The following is a 22,027-nucleotide window of genomic DNA, read 5'->3' as shown; positions in this document are numbered from 1 at the left end:
TGATATATAAAACTTTAAAAATATATAAAGAATTTAATAATATATAATGAAACAAACTAAATATATTTGTACATTGGACAAAGAAAATTGAGTAAAAAATTTATGAATCTGTAACACCATCTTGCGGATAGATGCTAAAAGCTCCGATTTATTAATAGCAATGTAAAATGTGCAAAGTATTCGTGACGTTATAAAAGAAAGCAATATTATGTAAAAGAAACTATGCTACAGTTTGTAACATTTCCTTTAAATCAGAAATTAAATAAAATCAATTAATTAATTTAATAGAAAATTAATTTTTTATTAAAAAATTTTATTTTTTTAAGTTTATTTTTTAGGTTGCAATTAACTTTAAATTTTCTTTTTCAAATGAAATGGAATTAATATGGAATTCTTTTTAATTAATTATTAATTAATGATTAAATAATGATTATGAAATTTATTTCTGAATAAGCGTCTCAAATATGTTTTTTTATTTCTTCTTATTCATTATTTCATATTTATTCTAAATTTACTATAATTTTTACTATAATATTCAATTATTATAATTTTACTATTTGAATAAATAAATTAATTGTTTATTATTCAATTAAAGATCGAAAATTTGCAACTAAAATATTCTCTATGATAATTAATGATATATCATTAATGAATAATTAATTGGAAAAAATTTTTCATACAAATTTATATATTATATATATTGTTTAAGGTTTCAATTTTGAAATGCGAACTTATAAATACAGAAATTTTTAATGAATAATTAATTAAAATTTTTTATATTTTTGACATGAAACTATCAAAAATTAAAAGAAATTTATTTATAAGATTAACTAAAATTAATATTTTTCTGTTTTTCTCGCACAATATTGTTCTTATTTATGAAATGAATACCTTCTTACATGTTCTGTTTTCTTATTGATAACTTGGAAAGTTCAAAAATTTATCCATGAGATGGCACCACTAATATTAAATATTTCTATGTAATTCATAGAATACATGTATCAATAGTTAATAAAAAAAACAAATGTAATAATAATTTTATGTTAAAAAAAAAATAGAAATAGCGAATTTCTTAGAAAATAGAAAATAAAAAATAGAAAATAAGATACATATATAATAAAAATACAAAATATGTATATCTAGATAAAATATATTAAGATATATAAAAATAATATATATATCGCGCGCACGCATATATATGTGTGTGTGTATAATACGTTTTTATAATAAAAATATACAAGTATTCGTATATTGAAAACTATATAACTATATAATATGGATTGAAATTCATTTATTATATATATATATATATTTAATATATATTTAAATAATTAATCAATTCGATAAAATAATTATAATATATAATTTTTTATTTCTATTGTTTCTTTATTATTCAATCAAAATCAACATCAAATTTGATATCTAGTATTCTGTTAAATAATAAATACAATAAAGGTCGTGAATAACTTAAATGTATACTTATGAGTGTATATATATATACATTCATATACATACATATCACATATATACATTATATATATATATATATACATATATATATATATACATCATATACATACATATCACATATATACATTATATATATATATATAAGTACTTTATTTATTTAATTTTTTCAAGCTTTTCTTCTAATCAATTATCTGTTAATTATAATTTTAAGTTTTAAATAATTGTTCGAATTATGATTGTCTATCGTGTATTTTGTATTATTATATAAAAACATTCTTTCAAAAACTTTTTAAAGAATATTATTAATATATATAGTTGTTAAATTAAGCATTTAAATTGATTTATTAATTCTAATTTAACTATTAAATTATTTATTAAAATAATATTGCCTTTAAATCTTTACAAAAAAAAAAAAATAATTTAAATTAATAAAAATTTTTAAAATTCATAATTAATATATATATGTAGAAGATTATATAGAGAATATATTAAAATAATATATATAATGATAATAAAAATAAAATAATATATATGGAGAATAAAATAAAATTTATTTTAATTCAATTTAAACTATTATAACTTATTGTATAACAGGAAAAAAATTACATTTTAAAATAAGTTTGTATTTTTTATTTTATTTTTCATTTCTCTTTTTTTGCAAAAGTTATATCATTATTACAATATTATTTTATATTTCTTTTAAAAATTATTAGAATAGTAATATTACAAATTTTATTCAAAAAATATTAAATTATATTTCAAGAAATATTTTACAAAATTTTAAAATGGTAATCAACTTTTTTCTATTTTGTATCACTTTATCTACTGAAAGGCAAATAAGTAATATTAAAATTTATAATTAAACATTTTCAATTTTAATTCCTATGTTAATTTTCATTTAAATTTTAAAATCTTATGATTTAGTAATATCAAAATATATGATTACAATTTTAGAAGAAGGAAACTATGTTGAATTTTAAAATAGTAATAAATGCGAAAGTCATAAAAATATTTATGGAAAAAAAAATGAAGAACGATCTATAAGTCAGACCATAGCTATTCGAAGTAACTAGTAATTCACTAGAATTTTGATCAGTCTCTACTTATAACTATTTATCTCTAAATAGTAATCAGAGACTATTACTGGATATTTAGACGTTTGTTCGAATTGCCGAAGAAAAAATTTGCATTTTATACATAGAATGTAAATTATATATGTAGTGAACAATAGCATGTTTCATGAAACACATATTTGAACACTATTACATTTATTTCCTCGTAAATTTTTCATTCAAATCACTTTTATACGATCATTTCTTAATCGGCTAAAAAATTATGTATATATACATATATTTTCTGCATTATTCTTAAATTATTGCTTTTAAATTTGCGCTTCTCTTGAATATATAATAAAATTAGTTTACAATAATACTGAAGAATTTTTAATAAGATTTTGATTTTGTTAATAATCCATGTAAATCTCCTACAAGAAATTAATTTAAGGAACAAAAGAGTTATTCAGTAATATAATGCAATTTCATATTTAGATTTTCAATTAAAAAAATTTTTTTTTTTAATGATGCATTCATTCAACATTCAATGTATTTATTCACCATAAAAAAACAAATTAAACTCGAACAAAAACAAATATGAAAATTATTTATCGCAGATGTAATGATGAAATATTGAAATAAAATATAGAATAGTTAATATTTTATATTTTGCTTCAATCATTCATTTCGAGAATTATATTTATATAAGTATTGACAGCAAGTATCAAAGTAAATTCTCAAATATCCACGATTTTATACAACTAAATTAGATTACTTTTCATGATATCAGATCATATCATTGTATAATTCACAAATCTATCGCTTTTGTTAATTACCAAAATCCTACATTTTTCTAATTTGAAGATACCAAGATAAAAACTTATATCAAGATAAAAACTAATCAACGATTAACTTCCGTCTAGAAAACTTTCTTAACCTAACCTAACCTGTTTTTCGATCTAGAATTATTTGGAACATCACTAATAGTAACTATCCGTTACCGATGATTCAGAATTATTCATAACCGCTTCAGACTTGTCAGAATATCCTGAATCTATCACTATTGTTTCGTCAATCCTATAAAAAGGGTTGATCTTCCTGGTGGTGTTTCTCCAATGTTTTTGCACAATATCCACGTCCTCTTCCATTCTGATTGGACTGATACATGGAGACGGGGTATCAATAGAAATTTGACTAGAAATTGTCAATAAGGAACTGGTTCTTGGAAATTTGTACGGATTAGTTACAGGTATCCAATAAACGTCATCATCATTTTCATCTTGAAAAACTTTTCTTTCGGTTTCCAATGTTTTCTCCGTTATTGAATTTTCATTATCGAATGAATCGTGCTCATAATTTAGATAAAGTGGTTTTCGATCAGTGTCACTGCTGCTATCCGTATCCTTAGGGGAGGTTGATGTAACAACAGATTTCGCTTCAGACTCGCTGAAACTGTCTTCTTCACATAAGAAATTTCTTTTGAACGATTGGTGATAAATTTTAACCTTAGGCGCAATCTCTTTCTCTATGACCTTCACCAGTTGTTTCACATTCTGATTCACTCTAATATTGTAATTTTTACGCGATACCGAAGATTTATTCTCTTTTTCCGTTAAATTTCCCATCATTTCTTTAGCAATAACCTTTTCCTTTTCCTGTTCATATTTATTTCTTATAAGATGAATGACCGAGTTCGGCCGATTCGATCTTTTTCTTTGGAGAATAGAATTCATTTTGCTTGTTAGTGATTCATCTGTCGAAGGAGATGTACTTGCGATTTCCAACTTCTTCGCAATGTCACGAACCATGGATGAAGATTTTGGCATAGTCAAATCGTAATCGTCTTTCAATAAAATTGAATCAATCGATCGAATATTTCTCTTTAATAGCGAATTCTCTTTTTCTGTCTTTAACGGTGTTCTTTTGTAATATTTTATATCTTCTTTGTAATCTCGATCAAAGTTTTCCATCCTTAAACTGGTGTCGAAAATAGATGCTTTTTCTAGCACATTCTTAGACAACTTTTTACATTTAAAAGTATTATCAAGCTTGTGTTGATCATCCGATTCGTTCATAGATTTATTTTCGAAGATGTAAGATTTCTCCAAGATGTTTCGGGAACGGGTCGTTTTCATTTTTGGGCTATCTTCATTGATGTTGGACGAAAACAAGTAAGCTCGAGAGAATTTTGGAGTGGAAGTGGCGGGAATTTTGAAATTTGATTTCACATTTGGCGTTCTTATAGGGGTTGTCACAATGTCGGAAATTTGAATCGCATCGTTCTTCCTTTGCCTACTTTCTCGAGGAGTTTCGCTATTATTAGAATAGTCATTTTTTTTGTTAACGTTAATTTGATTTGTTGACGGTTCAACTTTTGGTCTAATTGGTAAAACAATATTTATATTTTGAACTTTTCTGGAAGGCGACATTTTGGGATAGGTCCCGTAAACGTGTTTGGAAAGCTTTACTTTTGGAATATTTGTATCGAACGTTTTATCCTTTGACAAACAATTTGAACATTGTTTACACATTGTTCCTTTTTCGGGTAATCTTTTCGGATAATAATTTTCATTGTTGATAATTGTTGTTCTAGATGGGACTTTGGGCGCCTTAATTTCTTCATTTAGCTTTCTGTCACCTGATAAGTAAATTAAAAATCGTATTGAATTGTTTAGATCCTTAATATTTTTATAAATATAATGAATATAATGAACGCTTTATTTAATTTATTAAATAATAATTTAAATTCGAATTTAAAAATTGAAAAGTATTGAAAATATATAACTAAATAATTTGCAATCAATATAATTAAATAATGATATTTCATTTCAAATTTATAAATAATAAATATTAATAAATACCTAATAAATTCATCGAATACAGCGTAGATTTTTCCTTAAAATTTTTCCAGGATGGTGGACGAGATTCAATCGGCGTAACTTTTATTAATTTCGGTGAATTAAAAGATTTGTGCGACTGCCAGTCTGGAATGGATAACTTTTGAAAAGATCGTTGAACTTCCATGAATTGCTCGTCCTATTCAACAAAAATATAACGAATGTCATAATAATAATTAATAATAATTACATTGATAAAAATTAAGATTAAATAAAACTATGTTATAAAAATTTATCAATATTAAAACTACCACTGATAATCACAAATGGACTAATCACTTTTAAAGCTCGTTTTTTGTTCTTATTCATAATTAAAATGTTAAGAAAAATGTTGAGAAAAAATATTTTAAATAAATTAGATTATTATTCAAAATTATGCATAAATAAAATTTAATTTTTTAATAAAAATAATCTCGCGCATAAGATTATTTAAAGAATAATTATACATGATTAAAAAGTATGCATTATAAAATTCCTTTGAATTTCCTTCAAATTCTTCTTATTCTATTGTGCTACTTTATGTGCCGTTGATTAAGAGTAATTATTGATAAATTGAAGAGTAGTAACAATTGATAAATTGTAAATTAATATTTTGATTTGACAATATTAACCATAATTAATATACTATATAATTAATATAATAAATGTATAAAAATATATCACATTGAAGATATAGTGAAGAAAAATAATTTTTTACAAATATATCTAATATTATTATATAAGTATTTTTCTAATAATTAAATTATTTATTCTAATTTCACTCAATAATACTGTAATATTTTAAAAACGTATAAATTAAAAATTCTATTATATTTATATCATACTACATAATTATAAAAAAAAAAAAATTAGAAACAGAAAATTTTTGGAAAAAAATCAGAAAAGTCCTAAATACTAAATTTAAGATTTTTTTTTATATTATTTTAAAAAATAGTATAATTTTTTTTAAACATAATTATAATACTCAATTTATACTTTTTTTATATTATTCCCTATTAATATTCTATTTTAATTATTTTCCGTACCACATATTCGATCCAGGATAACACTTAAGTTTCATATTTACAATCACTTAAATTAAAATGGGAGACGCGATTTTCCAAACGTTAAACAATAATGATAAATAATGGCAAATAAAATGATTAGAAACAACTTACATATTCGTCTTCGGGGAATAACATGTTGTTCCTGATCCACGCTGTCGACCTTGCCATTTTCAACACTTAACTAACAATTTAACGTAACGTGACACGAAACACAAACTCTCATGAGCAAATGACTTACCAACCCTCGTACACCTATTTATATATTCGCTAGGTACGTACCCCTACTTCCGTGAAAAAAGGACTCAGACGAGGGTATTCCTACTTTATTATGTACAGTTAATACCTGCTTAAATTCCTTCACTATTGTATCTCCTAAATTAAACGACTTAACCCCACCATTTCCCTCAACCGCTCAAAAACACGAGCTCAGCGTGTTAACCCAAACATATTGATGAAGATCGTGAAGACAGACACGATGAGGGTAGATGTGTACGCGTAATATTTAAAATTAAATATCCGATTGCAGAAATCGAGTGGTAATAAATCGGTGGATCGAAATTGATGGAAATTGTTTTAAAAATTAATTTAAATGCGATATAAATCGGATAAATTTTTTCACCTCTTTCTTCTAACAAATTAATTTATCAAAAGTCATTTAGTTTAGTTATCTAAAAAATTTCGTAATTATTCATAGAGCCGTCGTGGAGATCGATGTTTTGAACAACCATAATTTTCGAGATGTGTATCATTGTAATCTATCTATCTATCATTGTCCAATTTTGTCCAAGAATAATTGTCTTATTCTCGTTATTCATTACGGACAGATGCTAAGCATGATGTTGGATCATCCGTTATACATTTATTTCGATGCGAACCGTTGTGATGTGTGTACACAAACGGTTTGATCAGTGACAGTCGCATGCCGATACACGTATTGCCACGGACGCATACGTACGGACCAGATTCTATAATTTGCGTAAATAAATTTCCAATAATCGTATTTATCATTGATTGTCGTTGACATGAAACAAATTATGATCCACCTTCATTAATTATCCTTTTCTATATTTCATAAAATAAAAAAAGGATACCTCCGATAAAAATGATTATTATACATATTCATTCGATTTATATCGTGTCTGTCGATCATTTCTGTCAAGAAGAATCACGTAGATTTCTATTGTTATCGTTTCTAAGAAAATAGTGCGTACTTGTGCTTAACATGTTTCTCTCCTTTCTCTACACCTATTAAGAATCTTGAGGATCCTTGTCAAAGATCTTGAGCTTCGAGTATTCACATTCTTTAAACATCGCTACCTGGTTCGCGTTAATTACAATATTTACAATGCGACCTGCGCCCGAAATTTAAAATCCGGAATTATGATATACGGTATAAGGATTTTAATGGCCTTGTACCTGGTTTAAACGATGGTTTATTGATTCTTACGGTAAAAGTTTTATTACCTGAAGAAAAAAAGTGAATTACTTTTCGAAGCTTTTTTTACTGGTAAATTTCAAATGTTTCAAAAATATAAATTTAAATTTTCGAAATTTCGAAATCTTCACGCGAGATTTCAAGAATTAATGCGATTTAATAATATGCAACATATGTTAAGGTTTAATGGAAAAAAGAAAAAAAAAAAAAAAGAAAGAAAAATGGGTTTTTATATTATATTATAACGTAAGTATATTTGTGTTTATAGGGTATATTAAGCTAAATGTGAAAATTTAACTCATTGCAAAAGGGAAAAGTAGCATTGAAGTGGAGAAAAGCTTCTACGGTACGTGCAGGATAATTCTAAATAATAGTGTTGGTCCCTTGTCTGCGTTGAAATGGTCAAGGATAGAAAATGCAATAAATTTTTGCAAGAAATTTAAGTATCCTTGCAATTTCGGCGTAAATTTATTATTCCCTTGTATGCAAAATCAATATTTTCCTATTAATATATATATATATATGTACATAAATAAATTTTTAAGATTCGTGTGCAACGACAAGAATTAATAATTATTCTAACATGTAAATCAGGTTGTTGTTGTTTGTGATTTTAAAAAAAGAAAATTTATGTGTATACCACGTATACATTTGTATACGTATACATATAAATATAAATTCATGCAAATTTGTAGTAAGATTGAGTCACTACGAAAAGTGATAATAAGTGAAACTGAAAGTTTGAAAGTGTCATAATAAGAGGACAACTGATAATTACAAGTGTAAAGAGTCGTAGGAATTGCAAACCTAATTCCTGTTGCCTAATTCAAAATTGCCTAAAGAGATTAAAATTTAAGCATATAATTGTATCAATATTGGACACTTGCATGGGCAGAGTCAAACAACGAATATAACAAACGATAATGAACAGAGATTAATTCCAATCTAATATTTTCCTGGCTTAATTAAAATTGCTTCTTTATTAATTAAAATAAATCGTCGTTTTATCAACTTTTTTTTGTATTTTTTTCGTTCGTTCAGGCATTTTTACATTTTTTTAAAGCAAATTCACAGGATTATTTTGTTATTTTTTTCTTGAATTTAATCACACAAGAGTGACAATATTAGGGCAATCTGTTTGTAGAGAGTTACAAATGTAGTGTCTCTGCAGAGCACCGTGAATTCGTAACCGTTAACCAGTGGAGGGAGATTTCAAAGTGGGGATTCCACTTTGGTTAGATAGTGTAGTCTCATTTTACGTGGAGTATTCTCCATCACATAGTGTATCGGTGTACTTATGATTTTCCACCGACCATAAAAAAGCTATTAGTTCAGAGAAATTATTCATCTCCCTCGAGTGATTCAACGTGTTCAAACGGTTTATAATAAACAATTTCATTCGCTGAAAAATATTCCGATGTGATTTACGAGTGGCCACTTATGGCGAGGAATCTACCTTTCGCACGATAACGGGAAAATCGAGACAGGACAAGAGGACAAGAGGATTACAATGAATTTCAGGTAGAATTGCAAACATCGACGGAAAGTCTCTTTCTAGACCTTGGTGTGCATTGGTTAAATTTGTGTTTACATACACCAGGTAAGATTGTAAGATTTGGAGAATTTCTTATAGAAAAAAAAAATTGTGCAAAAATAGAAATCTTTTTAATTCTTTAATGATTGCTCAGAATTCGAGGTAATAAAAACTGCGAAACCTCGTACTTTTTAAAATAAATCCAAGCTAATGAAATAATTTTGGATAAAGTATTTTCATTCTCAGTAATTTTATATGTCGATGATATATTATTTTTATAATTATTTTGATATTTGAAAAATGGTATTGGAATCTTGATAATCTTGCGACAATTACATAGAATTATCAAACGCTTGTCACGTTACAATTATAAAATTATAAATTGAAACATGAGAGTGAAAGTGAATTCTCTCTGTAATACACATACGATGATAGGTAAAACAAGATATTTATTCTTCAAAATTCTTATTATATATATATATATATATCACAAGCAATTACTTACATTGAATTATTAATTATATTTTTATTTGTACTACTAGAACCAGTTTATTACTACGTCGATTGTCGCAAGCGCAAAATGATCCACGAAGAATATCATGTTCAGGTATAAGATAAAAAATTTTTTTATGCCAATGTCATTTATATCGCGTCGTATATATAATTCGTGCCATGTTAAAAAATACAACGTACATCTTTCCTTGAACGATCTTTACGATTATTATTATATTATCGATGAAATGAATCACCAATATTTTTTTTTTTTTTTTTCTTTTTAAATTGCGACATTTGCGGCGATAATATTTTTTCTAACATTCTTCCTTATCTTCAGATTTTAAAGAAAAATAAATAAATTTCGAATGCTATTGTTATCTATCGCGCTACGCATCTCCATTTCGAATTCAACTCGCGCTCAATTTTATCCATTGTCGTGTTCGTACAGGTGCAATAACCTCGACGAAGAGTTGTGTGCTCGACACAACGATAGAAGGGAAACCGTACAAGGACATACCAGGCCCGAAACCGATCCCAATTTTGGGGAATACGTGGCGCCTGTTTCCGATGATCGGCCAATACGAGATATCGGACGTTGCCAAATTGTCGCAGATATTCTACGACGAGTACGGGAAGATCGTCCGTTTGACAGGTTTGATAGGTCGGCCGGATTTGTTGTTTGTTTACGACGCGGACGAGATCGAGAAGATTTACAGGCAGGAGGGGCCGACGCCGTTTAGACCGTCCATGCCGTGTCTCGTGCATTATAAGAGCGTTGTGAGGAAAGATTTTTTTGGAAGTCTACCTGGTGTAGTTGGAGTGTATGTACACACACACACATATATATATATATACATAAATAAGGCACGCAATGACGATGAGGAAGAACCTCGTTCGAAATGACTCGTTGGAATGCGAATTTATTTTTAATCAGTAATTAGTATTCGAAAATTTGTTCTTTTTTTTTTTTTTTTTCATTCGTTTGCTCCACGCTACGCGGCATAAAATTAATTATCCGCACCAAAAATTGTTTGTCAACTTATATCTCTTTTACGACGATGCTAACCATACGTTTTACCTTATCTATTTACCTTCACTAAAAACCAGTCGTGAGGAGATATACATGTAGATGACGAGTGGCGTAAAATATTTGCAATTGTTGTCGCAGCCACGGTGAACCATGGAGAGAATTTCGTACGAGAGTACAGAAATCTGTTCTTCAACCGCAGACGGTGAGGAAATACATAACACCTATAGAGATGGTTACGTCTGATTTTATACAAAGGTAATTTGTGTACTGCTCGTGCCATTGTGTTTATATTTTAATTTAGCTTGAACTATTTTTTTGAAGAACTTTTTTTTTTTTTCTTTTTTATGGAAAAGTATTCGACGAAGATATAAGACTTAACGATACGACGAAATATTGCTATTGTGAAAAAATTTATTGAGAATGAAATTACGGTTTTCAGAATTCAAGAGATTAAAGGAGAGGATGGAGAAGTGCCTGGAGACTTCGATAATGAAATACATAAATGGGCTTTAGAGTGTTGGTACAATAATTTCTAATTTGTAACGTTCTATTGAGATCTTTTTTTCTTTTTTTGCAATGAAAAATTTTAGATCTATCCCAAATAGATCTGCTGAATTGTACAGGTATAGGGCGTGTTGCTCTTGATGTGAGATTAGGATGCTTGTCGAGTAATCTGACGTCGGATTCGGAGCCCCAAAAGATCATCGATGCGGCTAAGTTCGCTTTGAGGAATGTAGCTATACTGGAATTAAAAGCTCCTTACTGGAGATACGTGCCAACCCTTCTTTGGTCAAGATATGTGCGAAACATGGATTACTTCATCGAGTGAGCGAAATTTTAAAATTTCGAATTCAAGGATTTCTTCCGTTACGAATTCTGAACCCATAATGAATGAACATAGCTTTTTAAAATGTTCGATAAAAATTAGTTAATCAATCATGGAAATTCTCAATATTTTTATCGTGGAATAAATATCCTTTTTTCCAGAGTATGCATGAAATACATCGACGCAGCGATGGAGAGATTGAAAACGAAAAAATCTGTTGACGAATACGATTTGTCTCTAATGGAAAGGATTCTAGCCAAAGAAACTGATCCTAAAACGGCTTATATACTCGCCTTAGATTTGATCTTGGTCGGGATAGACACAGTGCGTGAAGAAAATTATTAATTTTTCGTTATGCTGCAACGGATATAATTAACGAACAAGTTGTTGGTTAACATTTATTTAAGTTTTAACATTTTATTACAGATTTCCATGGCCGTTTGTTCGATATTGTATCAACTAGCAACCAGACCAGAGGAGCAAGAAAAAATTTATCAGGAACTTGTGGAAATTCTTCCTGATCCATCTGTGCCTCTTAATATGAGCCATCTAGATAAAGCTGTTTACATGAAAGCTTTCGTTCGTGAAGTTTTTCGGTAACTTAATTAATGGCCACGTTATAATAAAAATAAGTTGTTATTGCGCCTTTGTTAATTAAAATTAATGTGTTAATACTATTTAAATTATACAATTTTCTTATCAAATACGAACTTGTACTTGTTTTAGAGTATATTCCACGGTAATTGGAAATGGTAGAACGTTGCAAAATGATACGATAATTTGCGGTTATAAAGTACCAAAAGGAGTGAGTATTTTCAATTAAAATCTTTAAAACAAACATATATATATATTTAATGGAATAAATTGGAATAATTTCAATTTTTTTTACCCATAATTTTATCGTTTTGTCGACAGTTTTTATATTCATATTTCGTTATTATTTATATTCATTGTGTTACATTCGTATACAGGTACAAGTAGTGTTTCCAACCGTGGTGACGGGAAATATGGAAAAATATGTAACAGATGCAAAGATGTTTAAGCCAACGCGATGGCTCAAAGAATCTACCAAGGCTTTACTACATCCTTTCGCATCACTACCTTATGGTCATGGTGCACGTATGTGCTTGGGTAGAAGATTCGCCGACTTAGAAATACAAGTTCTACTCGCAAAGGTAGAAAAGATATTTCTAATTTTTACGAAAAAGAAATCGCAGAATACATGATATAAAGATATAATAAAAAAATTATAATTATAATAAAATAGGAAATTATATTATTACTATTTATAATGGAATATGAGATGCATACATATTAACATCGTTTCTTTTCAGCTGATAAGATCCTACAAATTGGAATACCATCATAAACCACTTAAATATAAAGTTACATTTATGTACGCTCCTGACGGGGAACTAAGATTCAAAGTGCTTCCAAGATAGTCGTCAAATTAGTTAAAATGGATATGGTATTAAAAATAAAATTACAAAATTTCTTTTATATTAATATTTATTATTAATATAATATTATTATAAATTATATTATTATTATTATTATTATTATTATTAATATATTATTATTAATTTTTTGTATATTAATATTTGTACATAAATTGATTCATTACCTGTCAATAAATTTAAAATTTAAGGATCCTTTAGGCGTGTACATAGGATTTATGTAATACTCTAATTTCTCGCGATGATATTCAATTTTATAACGTTGCAAAATCTGAAACAAAAAATTATCAATAACGTTATTACAGATAGATACATATGCTATGTGCTTGATGGTTAATTAAATTTTTAAACATATCAAATATTTACGTAAAAATTTGAAATTTTAACGCAAAAAATGAAATATAGAAGTCATAATATTTCTCTCTCTCTCTCTCTCTCTCTCTCTCTCTCTAAAAAAAAAAGAATGTTATTAAAAATTATTCTATGATGTTGAAAATTATATCGTTGTGCTACTAATAAAAATCACTCTATCTTTTTTTCTAAATTAGCATATTTATTATTATATTTATTCGAGTATATCCTATATCCTAATTTCAATAGCAAAGAAATACAAATATAGGCATAAAATGCAAGGAAATTCTAAAAGTATATTTATCGCTTTGTTCCAGTACAAAAAATGTTTTTTTTTTTTTGTTCAAATTATTACCAGGAAAATTGCGATGCAGGTCATTATATTTAATAACCGTAAATAAAAGATAAACCCATTTCGAATTCTAAGTATTCTAAGCATACACGTGCGCACACCTGGTTTGTTGCAATTCCGCGAAAAATATAAATTGAAATATTCGATACATTTTCGATAATATTACTTTTCCCTTCGTCGAATCATTAAATCGTAAAATAAAGAAATAATTAATTTATTATATTAGACAAATATATATAGTATCTTATTATTTTTTATCTTTATTATCTATAAAGAAAATCTATGAAGAAATTTTATGCAGACTGTTTATATATAAAAATTGCTTTAATATATATGATGCAAAATGTAAATATCTTTCTTGAATTGCACTTTTTTTATATATATATCAATATTTAGTATTAATATTTAGATAGAATTGAAATTTTTCTTATCACGAATAAGAATTATTTTCTTATTGTTGTTCTTCTTAATGGAATTCAATAGTTTTAAGTTGAAATAGAAAGAGAGAGAAAAAAAAGGAAAGAAGCTTATGTTCAAATTCCATACTTTTCAGGTAATTGTAGAGAGTACCGAAGAGTGACAAAGGTACGTAAGGTAAAAGGTAGGTACATCGGTATAATAAGGAAGATCCAGCTGGCCGAGTAAGTCGTTCATTGTCCATGAGCATTTACTGTAATAATAGCTTGACAAGCTAACGGTGACTACGCTTAAAGGTAAGCATTTTATAACTGGTAGTTATAAAACAATAAAACCGTAGCCTTTTTTCTTTCTCGTACTACTTTCAAATAAATATGTTGTCTTGATTTATATTTTTATATACTATACTATACTATATTGATTAATAATATTATATTATTTAATAAAGGACTAAAATATCGAAAAATAGAGAGAGAGAAAAAAAATTATTATGAAACGAGCAAATATAATGTATATATAATCGATAAAAATGAATAAAATAATTATTAAAAGTAATTACTTTACTGATTACAACGAGTATCTCGAGCTCGGCGAAACGTCGACCAAGGCACATTCTTCTTCCGTAACCGAACGGAAGCGAGGCAAAGCTATGACGCACGCCGTCACTTTGAAACCATCTCTCTGGAAGGAATTTGTCGCTACGTGGAAAATACTTGTCAAGATTACTTATGACGTAATGTTGAAAAACCACTTGAACCTGCCAAGTAATTTCTATTGTTATATGTTATCGCAAAAAAATGTTAATAACAAGGTGATATAAATTATTCATTGATAAAATAAGCCCGTGATTAAATTTTAATAATTTAAGAAATAATTATGATAAAAATAGAAATTACGAATAAAGATTCTCTCTTACGCCTTTTGGTACGCGATATCCTTTGATTATTGTATCTCTGGTCATGCATCGTCCATTGCCGATAACCACAGGATACATCCTGATCAAAAAAAGGTTATGTAATATATATACATATAAAGAAATGAAAGGAAATTTTATCTTGGATAATAATTTAAACTTTTTATTATTCACGATAAATGGACGGATATGAAAAAGTTATAAATTATTATTATTAAATCTATTATCGAGTAACACAAAAGTGCTCGATCGAACTTGAGGAAATTTCTCGAAAGAATTGTCATTAGGACAAAGATGGATTAAAAAATAAAAGAATTAAGAACGAACCTTAATGTTTCCTTAATGCATGCTTTTAAATATTTCAATTCATCCAAATGTTTCCCATCAAGATGCATATCTTTGTTCGGAAGGATGTTGCACACTTCATTGTAAGCACGATCTTGCTCCTCGGGATGCAATGCCAATTGATAGAGCGTTGATGCAACCGCGCTCGACGTCTTGAAGAAAAATTTGAAATTTCAATTCAATGAATTTCCCGATATTGTTGATAAAATAAAAAAATTGTATTTGAAAAATATTTTTTTACAACTTTGATTCTTTGATAAATGGTATTTTTCTTTTTTATATCGAATTAAAATTATTGCTTACCGTGTCGATACCAACTAAGAATAAATCAAGAGAGAGTGTCGTAGCTAATTTTGTGTCGTTTTCTAGTGCTAAAACTCTTTCCAATAGAGACAGTTCTTTGTCAGATTTCTCTACTTCTTTTGTCTTCGAGAGAGCTGCCGTTGTATATTTAGACGTTATACTGAAAGTAAGGATAACGAATACATTTCATTTTTTTTTTATTTATTTTATTTTTAATTAATTTAATTTATCTTTAGTTACATGTTTTTTCTTTTTTTTTTTTTTTTTAATTATTTGTACATTTCATTTCAATTTACCTTAATATGGTATCGAGAGCATTCACGTATTTCAACCAGGTAGGGGTATTGAATAATTTCCAGAATGGGATTTTTAATTCTAATATTCCTACGTTCTTAAAGAACGTGGTAACCGCATCGATTAATTGTTGAGTTTCTATGTTAGCGTCATCGTCCAAGCAACCGAGTCGAACGTCCAATGCTACACGCGCAATAGCTATAAAGAAAAAAAAAAAAATGGAAAGAAACATTTTGAACGACATTCGATCTTATTTGAACGAAATAATTAATAACAATTTTTAAATTCAACAAACGATAATTGTATTTTTTATGTTACCACATAAAAAAGTGCTCTGTAATTTAATCGCGATTGAGAAACAGGAAAGGAAAGCTATGATTAAAAAAAAAAAAAAAACGATACGAGAAATTAAGGCAAAGAATATTTGAGAATTCTAGATCGTGATATAGTTAATTTCATTTTTGATTGATCCAAAATTGATAAATGGAATTCGAATCACGTGAAATCTTTTTAAATAGAGAAAGATTCGAAGATTAAGACAATTTTTGCTTGTTTGATATTTTTTTTTTTAATATTTTTAAATTCTTATCTCGTTATTATATCATGTATATAAAAATGTATATGGAAATGTATAATTTTAATAAATCTGTATATTCTTAAATATATTTGAGACACAGATAAAGAATAGTAATAAATTTCACAAGATGAAATTAAATAATATTATTCGTTACTCACATTCTAGTGACCATTTATGAATCTCATTTAGAAAATCGTCAGGTACTTCGTCATTCTTATTACGTATTTTCTTGATCCTAAAAATTATAATTACAATTACATTTGTATCAGCATTATATATATATATATATATATATATTGTAAATATGATAAAAAATTCGTGTAAATTTTATATACTAACTGTTACTAATATGTTTTAAACATCTATTGAATTAAAAAATTTTGAGGTCAGTATATAATAGTGTCAGTAAAAGGTGTTTCAGGATGAGTTATATAACTAAACAGGAAATAACTTTACAAACAAAAGATAAATCAAAAGAAAAGAATACACGTTTCCATTTCTAATCTCGATTTGTATAAAAACGAAATTGTTTAAAAATTTTGTCAAATGCATTCCATGTATAAAATTAACTGATTTTAAATATTCGTGAAATTTTCAAATATAATTTTTTTCGAAAACAAAGTTCGTTAAACAAAAATTTTATTTCTTATATTTTTACGTATAAAATTACTTTTCGCCCGTTACATTATTTTCATACTCGTATATATCTGTATAAAATTTATAAAATAATCATTCAATTACATACAATACTTTTAAATTAGGTCAAAAAATCATAAGAAATTTTTGAATTGAATATAATTGGATACGGTTATTTGGAACAAAATTGATAAAAATAGGTCAGAATGGAAAAGTGAAAGTTTGAGTTCATAAAGATGATTATTCTCAGGCAAACCTTTGAAGAAACGCTAAGCTTGCCTCTTCCATAGAGTTAATGTACATTCTTGCAGTTCGCGGTTGTAACATTACTTGTTGCACTTTACTGCGGAAATTGTACCAACTCTCACCATGTCTGCAATAAATAAATTTTCATTAGTATCCATATTATGTTTGAAAATTTTCTTTCTTTCGTTTTCTTTGACAAATTTAATAATAATTAGCACTTATGTCCGATATAATTTTCATTTCAGAAAAATATCACTACACGAAAGCGTATCCAAATAAGTAGAAAATACGAATGTAATGAGAATTTTTATTACGCGAAAAACAAGAATGATATAAAAAGAGAATTAATGTGGAAACATATAATATAGTTGTAACATTGCAAATTATCATATGGAAATAAGTAATAAAATTACGATTGCACAAGATTTATCTTCTAGCAAGTGCAATATGGCATGCAAAAAACATTAAATAAACATAAAATCCATCTTTATTTGAATCTTTTAAAACATTTCTACGTTTTAATCTTTTGATATAAATTAGAGTTAAATAATGACATAAGTAATAGTTTAATTGTGTTTCTAAAGTATTATATTATTTATAATATTATATTATTATAAATTTTATTATAATAAATTTTTTTTTTGTATCTACATCGAAAAATATAAAAATCCTAATTTAATAATAATATTATTTATAATATTATATTATTATAAATTTTATTATAATATATATATATATTTTTATTATAATAATTTTACAATAAATTTCTTTATAAATATAAAAATCTTTATTATAATTTATTATTCTGATCTTTTGTTAAGATCTATCTTTTTTTTTTTTTTTTTTTTTTGAACCAACAAATATATTGCCATAAATGTTGATAGGTAAAGTGTGTATACAGTATGTCATAAACGTTGATAGCATATTAGATAAAGTGCATAGTGTACATATATAAAAGCATATATTCTAGCACGTTCCAAACATACCGCTTTAGCGCGAGTTAAATATTCACAGCAAATATTTGCTATCCCAATGGTAAATGAAAAGTTAAGCAATACCTCTAAAAGATCTGTAATTTCAATATTGATCATTATGCGTGGTTTATAATGAGATTTCAAACGTGATGAAAATGTGAGAATTCATAATGGCACATGGCATATTTTATTTAATTTTTAATTATATTAATGAATATAATGAATTATATTAATAAGTATTAATGAATATTATATTGATCTTATATCTTTTTTTTTAATATATCCCTTGAAAATTATGTTACTCGTTAAATTTAATAAAAATTAATTAAAATTCCGAAAACGAAATTTTCAACGCTATTTTAATAATTTTTACGAAATTATTCAAATTATTAATACTTTGTATTAAATAATATTTAATAATTCAATAAATTAATTACTACTCTATTCTAGTAATTTAAAAAAAAAAAAAATTATTCAATGCTTACACAGCAATTACGCCGGCATTTTCTTTGAAGAATTCTTTTCTAAGCACATGTTTGTAGTAATTTAACGAAGGCATGGAAGGTCTGTATGGCATTCTCTCTTCTTGTCTGAAAATACGTTCGATTTCATTTGCATCATAGATGAACACCATATCTGGTCTACCTAATAAACCTTCTATTTTTACAATATCTCCAAATTGTTTATATAATTTCTTCGACACTTGATCTACCGCCTGTATTTTGAAATCACCTGAAATGAAATATTCATGTTATATATATATATAAAATGGTCACATAAAACTTTCATTCTCCAAAATATCCGCATATATATATATATATATACTTATATTCTATTTATACATACGTATTCGTACATGAACAAAATAAATCAACATAATTATAATTGTATATAATTATAATATATAATTATAATTGTATATAATAAGTATATGCATGTGCCTATACAAATATGATTCCATAAATGATTTCTTCTTTGTTATTTTGTTTTATTATTTTTATTAATATAATTAAATATTTTTTAATATATTTAATATATGAGAAATATTATTTAATTATTTGAAAACTAAATTTCGTATTCATGATATACCTATAAACGGTATAAATCGCCATGTGTTGCCTAAAAATGGTATAGGTTTAGGGCCAGGAATTTCGGAATAAGGACGACAACGCGACCAATCTTGCTCTTCGACTTCTGTTGTCAAAGTTTCTAGTGTTTTTATAATATTATTTGGTTGTTGTTTGACAGTGTTTTTTATCAATTTGGCGAATTTACAATTTAAAATTTGCATTTTCAGCCTGCAACATAAAAATTTAATAACAGATATCATCAGTCTATGCTATTATTATTTATTAGTCATTATTTTTCGTATTTAAATACTTGCGACTAATTTTAAGACGTTTTTTACTAAAGCGGAAGTACATACATAATATACTTTTTCACCAGTGTACTGATTTTCACTTCATTCTTAGTCTAAAAATGGATCGAGAAAAATTACTAAATAGGAGTGAAATTGAATTAGAGTTGTTCTACGAGTAAAGTTAACATAATCATAGACATTGTTGTTAAATAATGATTAACAATGAAAATTATAGATAGAAGCTTTTTTAGCAGTTTCTAATTTTAAAAAATATCTAAGAGAAATCGCTAAAATGTAACAAGTGTTGTGATAAGAGAAATGGATACATATTATTCGTATTAATATAATGTAAATATTTAAAACATCGAGATTTGAAATAATACTGGTCAGTAATATTTCATCAAGAAAAACATTTAGAATTTGAAAAATATATAAGGTGTTAATATATTTGTGAGATATTTTTGAAAGATCAATTTTAAAACAATTCTAAACGATTCAAAACGAATAAAAAAATTTTGATATACAAAAATATCGATTAAATCTTATTTATTAAGTTATAATCAATTGAAATTTATGTTATACGAAAGAAAATGAAGTAAAAAATAAAATAAAACTGTTATATCACCATTACACCATCGTATTTATAATTGTGTAATAATGAATTAAATTATTAAATTGTTTATAATTTTATAGATATAAATATAATATATATAATAAAATTTAATCTATATTTATCGGATACTTTTGTATTCCGATTTTGATATTTAGAATCGATTTTTTAAACATATTTCACAAATATATTAATACCCTAGATATCTATATACGTGTATATACGTGTACGAATATTTATATTAAAAAAACATTGAAATTATAATATAATTTAATAATATTTATCTTTAAATAATATTTTTGAAAAATAATTCGAGATCATATTTTTATTTACATTGTTAATAAGATAATATTCGATTATTTTCTGCGTAAAACAAAAATCGCGAAAACTCTTTCAGATGAGATTTTATTAACTACATAATTATTTCGTGCTTTCTAATAATATTGTTCATAGAACTCATTTCATAAAATAGTAAATTGTTCGTATTGAATATTATAGTTTTAGTAAGCAAAATAAAATTTTTGAGAGGAATTATAAGAAAAAAAATATTTCGTTGCATTAATTAAATATTTATATAAAAAGTTAATAAAAGTATATAAAATAATAAATAATAAATAATTTTTCTTATTTTATACAAATTTTTTTATAATTAAATTTTCTTTGTGATTATTTTTCAAAATTTGTTCGATTAAAATAATGTTAAATAAGAAAATTCGGCAAGAGAAAAAAGTTAAATGAAAATTATAAATATATAAAGATTTAATTTTAATAAAAATCTCAATACTTACCGAAATAAAAATATAGTTCTTTTAAATATATGAAATTTTTATTCCACTCGCAATATTACAAAATATTTATTTATTTGTACATTTATTTATATCAAAAACACGAGCCACATTAGCAAATAAACTATTATTTATTTCAATTAATCTTTAATTTTTTAAAGATTTAGTGACACAAAATTCATAATTATCTACTATTATTATTTAACTTGACAATGTATATACATGTATCATGCACGACGAACCACTTTTGAATGGGAACACTTTCGTTCGAGACAAGTGCGCAACCTGCCCTTTTATTCTTCAAGAGTTTCCGTTAACTATTAAAATAGTTATTATTACCGTTATTAAATTCCGAAGTTATGTAATTAAAGTGAAAGATAATTTTTAAAATGATAGTAAATGGGTAATAATAGTAAATGATAATTCATCAAATTTTTATCAAATTCATGCATATTATTATTTTTATTTCTATTATTTCTATATATTTACGATAATTAAAAATTTTTATAATACCAATTTTTTACATTTAATTACACATAACTTTTTTATTAATTAAACCAAAGGTTCAATATTTAAATTAATTTTTTCCATTTCATAAAATAATTTTATTCACTTTTATTTT

General features: G+C 25.9%; 3 protein-coding genes and 1 long non-coding RNA gene across 8 annotated transcripts; 2 read left to right on the top strand and 2 right to left on the bottom strand.

Moving 5' to 3' along the window:
• Positions 1-3,502: 3,502 nt before the first annotated feature.
• LOC105735568 (uncharacterized) lies at positions 3,503-6,633 on the bottom strand. Its single transcript, XM_012486952.3, has 3 exons — positions 6,577-6,633; positions 5,384-5,558; positions 3,503-5,160 (listed from the first exon to the last, which is right to left on the bottom strand). The coding sequence occupies exons 1-3, from the start codon at positions 6,631-6,633 to the stop codon at positions 3,503-3,505; spliced, it is 1,890 nt and encodes a 629-aa protein (XP_012342406.2).
• A 2,485-nt stretch (positions 6,634-9,118) lies between these two features.
• On the top strand, positions 9,119-13,383 carry Cyp301a1 (Probable cytochrome P450 301a1, mitochondrial). 3 transcript variants are annotated; one of them, XM_031916757.2, is made up of 11 exons: positions 9,119-9,421; positions 9,977-10,041; positions 10,378-10,750; positions 11,098-11,214; positions 11,399-11,475; positions 11,583-11,784; positions 11,947-12,109; positions 12,212-12,381; positions 12,512-12,590; positions 12,757-12,960; positions 13,120-13,383. In XM_031916757.2, exons 1-11 carry the CDS (start codon positions 9,411-9,413, stop codon positions 13,225-13,227), a joined length of 1,569 nt encoding a protein of 522 aa, XP_031772617.1. In that variant the 5' UTR covers positions 9,119-9,410; the 3' UTR covers positions 13,228-13,383. The 3 variants fall into 3 exon arrangements, with proteins under 3 accessions (XP_031772617.1, XP_086767365.1, XP_086767366.1); XM_086911239.1 differs by having other exon boundaries at positions 11,565-11,784; XM_086911240.1 differs by lacking the exon at positions 9,977-10,041 and having other exon boundaries at positions 9,291-9,421; positions 11,565-11,784.
• Positions 13,277-21,727, bottom strand: LOC100869228 (putative cytochrome P450 49a1). 3 transcript variants are annotated; one of them, XM_086911241.1, is made up of 12 exons: positions 21,409-21,661; positions 20,077-20,123; positions 19,740-19,948; positions 19,136-19,382; positions 17,687-17,803; positions 16,953-17,029; positions 16,220-16,415; positions 15,924-16,083; positions 15,603-15,772; positions 15,279-15,357; positions 14,922-15,119; positions 13,277-13,513 (listed from the first exon to the last, which is right to left on the bottom strand). In XM_086911241.1, coding segments are annotated over exons 2-12 (1,563 nt in total). In that variant the 5' UTR covers positions 20,079-20,123; positions 21,409-21,661; the 3' UTR covers positions 13,277-13,405. The 3 variants fall into 3 exon arrangements, with proteins under 3 accessions (XP_086767367.1, XP_031772563.1, XP_086767368.1); XM_031916703.2 differs by lacking the exon at positions 20,077-20,123 and having other exon boundaries at positions 21,409-21,727; XM_086911242.1 differs by lacking the exon at positions 21,409-21,661 and having other exon boundaries at positions 20,077-20,165.
• LOC147657166 (uncharacterized) lies at positions 14,585-15,601 on the top strand. The gene is made up of 2 exons (XR_015293000.1): positions 14,585-14,658; positions 14,811-15,601. It is a non-coding gene; the product is annotated as an uncharacterized LOC147657166 (long non-coding RNA).
• Positions 21,728-22,027: the final 300 nt, after the last annotated feature.

Source organism: Apis florea, unplaced genomic scaffold (genome assembly GCF_048593485.1).
Source record: "Apis florea isolate Af1SG1 unplaced genomic scaffold, ASM4859348v1 contig_3203_pilon, whole genome shotgun sequence".
Lineage (NCBI taxonomy): Eukaryota > Metazoa > Arthropoda > Insecta > Hymenoptera > Apidae > Apis > Apis florea.
The sequence above is the reverse complement of the archived record's forward strand: the minus strand, read 5'-3'. Positions and strand labels throughout refer to the sequence as shown.